Genomic DNA, 5,795 nt, shown 5'->3' with positions numbered 1-5,795 from the left:
CCGGACCGCGCCGTCCCGTGGGCTGGGGGCAACGGTGCAAAACGGCGGCGGGGGGGAGGCGGGGGGGGGGGGGGGAAGTGGCCGGGGCCAGGGCGTCCCCGCCGCACCTAGGGCCTTTGCCCGTGCAATCCCCGTCCCCGGCCACCGCACCTCAGCAGCAGCGATGCGGGCTAAATCTGGCAGAAAATCGAACTCATTAGCAAAGTTCACCAGCTGATTGCTTTGCATAAAACGCGACACTGATTGGAAGTAATTAGGTTAAAAGACGGGACTGCGCTTCGGGTTGATGTTTCTAACAAGTGCTTTTGTGCATGGCCCGATTGAAGCCTTCGTCTCCGGAAACGGCGTCCCTCCCGTCCCGGTGCCGCTGCTCCCCGTTTTCCTCTTAGAAAGCGTCAGTCCCTTTGAAAAAGGCTCAGGTGCTACTGTAAGGTCCTAAATGGATCCCCGCGACTCTTTACAGCTTGCGGGATTGCCGCAACCATGCACCTATCTGCCCGCTGAAAGAAAAGAGTTGGTTTGATGCTGTTAAAAATCTCATTTAAATATTTGCATTTTACAAAGGCGGCTGCAGTTTTTGTGTTTAAAGAGTATAACCTTTTTTTTTTTTTTTTTTTTTTGCATTATAGCTTAGCTCACACCCAAGGAGAAAGAAAAACAACAAAAAACCCCCAAAACCCCCAAAAAACCAAACAAAAAAGGCATAAAAAATTTAAATTAAACTTGTATATATATATTTTTAAACTATGAAACAATTCGGAAAAAGACACAGAAATGTATATATTTATATTACGAAAACAACATAAATGCCTGTACAGGTGTTTTGATTTCATAATTTACTTCAAAGATACTGTATTATCAATTTAAATAATAAAAAAGAAAGCTACATTAAATATACAGAATAAGATTTAATACAAATCTTTCTTCTTTGTGTGTGTGACAGAGCATGTCACTCTCTTGATTTTCACTTGGTTAAGACATTTCTGGGCAGTTTCCACCCAGCCATTTTCAATAAAATCTATAAACTTTTGGAGGGGTGCTGGGAGGAAGGGAAAGGGGGAGCTGGTCTTTTTCTGTTTGTTTTCTTTTGGTAGTGGAAAAATAACTGCCAAAGCAATTTATTATTTCTCTCAATAAATAAAAAAAAGAAAAAAAAAACCCAACAAAACCGCAGTCCCAGGAGGGGGTAAGGAGAAGAAGCCGATATTAAATGTTGGACATACCTTTCTTCAGTTCGTAAGGTGAGTCTTTGCAAAGGTCTACCTGGGACTGGCTCCTGATCATTTTAGTGTCTTTAGCTAGGCTCTCTGCTCTGCTGAGGACAGTCTGGTTTAATCCATTGAAATGGGCGCCGGGGGCAGCAGCTGCTGGGCCGCCGGCAGGGTGCCCGTGCAGGGCCCCGAAAGAGCCGTAGTTCGTGTAACCGGGGTAGAAGGGAGCCGTGTAGTAGAGCGGCCGCGGCAGGACCGCCCCATTGGGGAACGGGCACTGCGCTGCCGGCGAGCGCGGCCGCGGCGGAGAGCGCGAGGGACCGCCGCCGCACAGCACGGCGGGGCCGGGGGGAACCGGCTCACCACCATTCTCCTTCGCCTTGTCCGCCGAGGTGGCGATCTCGGCCAGGGACCAGAGCTTGGGCTTGGCGAGGGCCGCCTGCTGAGGCGAGTGGATGACGGAGGCGCCGGCGGGCAGCAGCGGGTGGAGGTCAGCGGCGTGCGGCGGCCCGGAGGCGGCGGAGGGCGGGCAGTACGGCGGGGGCTCCTCGCCGCCCGCCGGTGGCGGCCCGCGACTCACCGGGCACGGCCCTAGTGGTGAAGCACCGGGCGCCTTGGAGGGGGCGGGCGGCCCGTCGAGCCGCTCCTCCGCCGGCTCTTTGCAATCTGAGTCGCTGAGGCCGCCCTCGGCCTCCCGAGGGCCGGGGGACTCCTGGAGGCGCTCGCAGCCCGGCGCTGCTTTGGGATCTGCCGCTCCTGAGTGGGGCAAAGGAGAGGGGTGGGGGGGCAGCTTTCGGGCTTTCCCTGTACCCCGAAACCCGCCCACCCACTTCGCCGTCCCCCACGACTATTCCCAGGCCCCACCACCGACAGTCCCGCAGCACTGCCCCCAGCTCCCCTGACTCGGGCTCCCGCTCGGAGGGTAAAGTGGGAGCAGACCCGAGGGCGCGGCCGCCGTGGCTCAGCCAAGCCCTCTGCCCTACCTGTGTCTGGCGTCCCTGGGTCCCCCTTGTCCTCTAGTTTCTGGGGCTCGTCCTCGTCGTTCTTCTCCAGGTCGATATTCTCCTCTTCCTCCTCGTCCTCGCTGCGGTTCCGAGGGGTCCAGGTCATTTTGTTCTCCTTTTTGAGCCTCCGCCTTGCGTTGGCGAACCAGGTGGAGACCTGGGTGAGGGTCATTTTGGTGATGATAGCCAGCATGATCTTCTCGCCCTTGGTGGGGTAGGGGTTTTTCCGGTGCTCGTTGAGCCAGGCCTTGAGGGTAGCCGTGGCGTCCCGCGTCGCGTTCTTGCGGTAAGCGGGATCCCCGTAAGGGTAGGAGCCAAGCGGCGCCGCGTACGGATGGTACCCCAGGGAGCCGGCCATGCCTGGCGTGTGGTCGTAGGGCGAGCCCTGGGGAGAAAGGGGAGAGCGGCCCGGAGGGGTGAAGTCAGGCGGCAGCGGGGCGGCAATGACACGGCAAGGGCAGCGCTAGGGCCTGCTCGCAGCCCCCGTCCGCGCCCCGCCGCCTCTTCCCCGGCCTCTGGCCCTGCCCGGCTTCACCCCCGGCCTTCCCGGGAGAACTGGCGGAAGGGCCGCGAGGCTCCGGCCCCATGAGGCCACCGGCCGCCTGCAGCGATCCAGCGCCTCTCTCCCAAACGCAGACACGGAAAAGCGAGTGGGCAGCGCGGCGTGGGGCGAACAACGGCGGGGGCACCCTTCCCTTCCGCAAGGCGCTGCGATCGCGGAGGGGCAACCTGCCGGGCTCAGGCGGCCGAGCCGGGCTGGGAGGCTTCTCTGCCAGGCCAGGGGCAGCAAAAGGAAAATAAAGAGGAGAAAAGAAAGAAGAGAAAAAGAAGGAAGAGCAGAAAAATGAAATAAGATACTGTGAATCTCTGCCTAGGGGAGAAGCTGAACAAAACTTCGGGGGTTTGGGGGAACCGTGGGGCACAGGCGGCGACAACAGCTCTGTGACAGAAATGCCCCGGGCCGGCTCCGCAGGCGCGAACGGCGGCGCAGTGCCCTGTCTGCTCCTTCCCTTCCCCGCGCAGTGCCCGCGGAGCTGCTCGCGGCCGTGGGATTAGAGCTTTGAAATATTTAAGCAGCCTAATTATCGCCGTGCAGGGGAAAGTTGCCTTGGTTTATCACCCAGATTTCTCCCATCGCCGGCCACTGCTGGGTCCATTCCCTTTTAAACCGCAACAAGCTAATTGTTGCGGGAACATGATTGCTGTTTCATTAAAAAATATATATATACTTCAAAATTTTATTTTTGGGGGGAGATGACGTGTGAAATGCGTTCCCGCAAGCCCCAGCCCGTCTTTCCCCGGCCGTTCCGGCGGCTGTGCGCAACAGTGTGCGGCGGCACAGGGCGGCGATGCGGAAAAGTTGGGCGCCAAGACGGGGAGCCGTGCTCCCTTTTGTCTCCCCGATACCTCAAAATAAAATCCAAAAAAAAAGGAGGCGCGGGGAAGGGGGTTGCAGGCGCCCGCGGGATGCCGCCGTGCCCGGCGCGGTGCCGGCAGCCCGGGGCTGCGCTTACCACGTAGGAAGTGAAGGCGGCGGCGGCAGCAGCGGCCGGGTCGGTGCCGTACTGGAGGTGGGAGTTGTAACCCGGTGAAGGGGCGGTAAAGGCGGTAGATCCGGCATAAGGGGAAAAAGCGGAGCCCGAAGAAGATCTCCCTAGTTCATCGGTCCTGGGTCCGGAGATCACGCTGGTGCTGTACGCCGGGCATGAATAGAGAGCCAAGGACGCTGACGGCTGGTACAAGTAACCCTGAGGATACGACATGGCCAGGCGCACACATACACCCGGGAGCCCAAGCGCCGGGAGGGAACCGCCGCGCTGCCGGGCTGGAGCCGCTGTGACCGGGATTTCGCCGGCGCCTCTCCGCCCTCGACAGCTGGGGCAGCGGCGGCACCTTGCTCTGCGCCGGGGCTGCCGCTCCGCGCTCGCTTGCAGCCCGGCACCGCTTCCTCCTTTTTCTCCCCCCACCCCCCGCTTCCCCCTCTCCTTTTTTTTTTTTTCCTTTCCCCTCCCTCGCTCGCTCTCTCTCTCCCTTGCACTGGGGGGGCTTTTTTTTTTCTCCTTCCTCCTCGCTCTCGCTTTCCGAAGGGTCCTGCCAAGATGCTAAGTTGGAAATTGCAGCTCCTGACGCCTTCTGCGCGGCCCGGCGAGGCTCCTCCTTCGCGGGGTGTTGTCAGTGGAAGGACTGGCAGGACCCCGCTGGGCTGCGCGGCCGGGCCCAACCAGCGGGAGGGCTCCGCGCTTCCCTCGGCCCTCCCCGCGCTTGGAGGCTCAAGTGCGCCGGCTCCTGGTTTGCAGACACCGCCGAGTCGTTTGAGATCGGCCCCAACTTTCTGCATGTGCTAAATACCGCGCGGAGCCGCGCTGCGCCGGAATGCAAGCCAATCAGTATATGAAAAAAAAAAAAAGTAGATATTTAATAAGATTTATTAGCCGCCCGGCTCCCTCTCTGCGTAGCCACCCCTCCTCTTGCTCTCTGCCCCCTGCCCCTCCCTCTCCTAAATCACTGGAGGTGGAATAGATCGGGGTGTGTGAATGGTGGTGGTACTTTTTTCTAAACAAAAAAGGCGGTTTTCGGCAGGGAAGGGCCGCGCCGCAGCCAGTCTGGCAGTGCGGGGATGCGCGGCTGGCCGGGCGGGGGCCGCCCGGGGCTACCGGACTTGTTGCGGCGGCTGTGCAAGTGTCGCCGGGTCCGGCGAGAAGCGGGGGTTGGCTTCACGGGGGGCTTGGGGGGCCGCATGGAAGTAGTGGTTCCCAGAGCCGGTCCCGGAGCAGGGCAACCCGGACGGGGAGCGGCGGGACGGGACGGGTCTGCAGGAGTTGTTCGGCTGGCAGGGGAGGGTTGCCCGCGGATTCTAAGATACACAGATACCTCCCCTCCCCGCCCCTGCTGGGTCGTGGCGAAAGCAGATTAAAACCATATGAATCGGGATAAATCCCGGCCGATCAGGAGATGTAATCTCCTTTGATTCCACCAGATACATTTCCCTGCAGGAACACATCCCGGGTTATTCCCTTCTCGCTTGTTTCCACTCGCGGCTGAGGCAGAGCTCTGCTACCGCGGCCGCTGATCGTACCCTCCGCTGGGTTCCGCGCCCCGACCTGGCACCGGCGGTGCCGGACCCCCTCTCCCCGTCCATGCCTTTCCCGGGAGACGGAGACGATTTAATTACATTTATCTTAGTAAATTTTTTAATCTTGTAACTTTTACATCTCCCTGCCCTGAGTCCTCTCGACGCTGGACCCAGAGGAACGGACGCGGAGACGCGAAGAAGGCCTGGGCAGAAGCTCCACAGGTCGCCGAGGAGGTGGCACCGAAGCCGCTCCACCTCGTTCCCTCCCTCCTTCCTTCCCTCCTTCCCTTCCTCCGGGGCTTCGTCCCGTCAGCTGCGGCCACAGTCCCGCTGCCAAATGGCGGGACACAGCCTGAACCTTCCCTAGCAGCCCCGCTGCAGGGCGGCAGGAGGTGCCGGGCGCAAGACTGGGCGGGCAGAGACCGATCTCCCCGGTGTCTCAGCAGAGGATCCGGGCAGCAGCGGTGCCAGGGCGGGGCGCGGCCCGCACTACACTCCCCATCAGCC

The 5,795-nt window shown here is 60.1% G+C and overlaps 1 protein-coding gene across 2 annotated transcripts; it reads right to left on the bottom strand.

Moving 5' to 3' along the window:
• Window positions 1–201: 201 nt before the first annotated feature.
• Window positions 202–4,295, bottom strand: IRX5 (iroquois homeobox 5). Of its 2 annotated transcripts, XM_057430641.1 has the most exons (4): window positions 3,730–4,130; window positions 2,195–2,600; window positions 1,224–1,967; window positions 202–500 (listed from the first exon to the last, which is right to left on the bottom strand). In XM_057430641.1, exons 1-4 carry the CDS (start codon window positions 3,976–3,978, stop codon window positions 490–492), a joined length of 1,410 nt encoding a protein of 469 aa, XP_057286624.1. In that variant the 5' UTR covers window positions 3,979–4,130; the 3' UTR covers window positions 202–489. The 2 variants fall into 2 exon arrangements, with proteins under 2 accessions (XP_057286624.1, XP_057286625.1); XM_057430642.1 differs by lacking the exon at window positions 202–500 and having other exon boundaries at window positions 718–1,967; window positions 3,730–4,295.
• Between the last annotated feature and the right edge of the window lie 1,500 nt (window positions 4,296–5,795).

The sequence above is a fragment of the Pezoporus wallicus genome, unplaced genomic scaffold, assembly GCF_028554395.1.
Source record: "Pezoporus wallicus isolate ANWC-B61680 ecotype Strahan unplaced genomic scaffold, APGP_CSIRO_Pwel_v1 contig_8518, whole genome shotgun sequence".
Classification (NCBI taxonomy): domain Eukaryota; kingdom Metazoa; phylum Chordata; class Aves; order Psittaciformes; family Psittacidae; genus Pezoporus; species Pezoporus wallicus.
The sequence above is the reverse complement of the archived record's forward strand: the minus strand, read 5'-3'. Positions and strand labels throughout refer to the sequence as shown.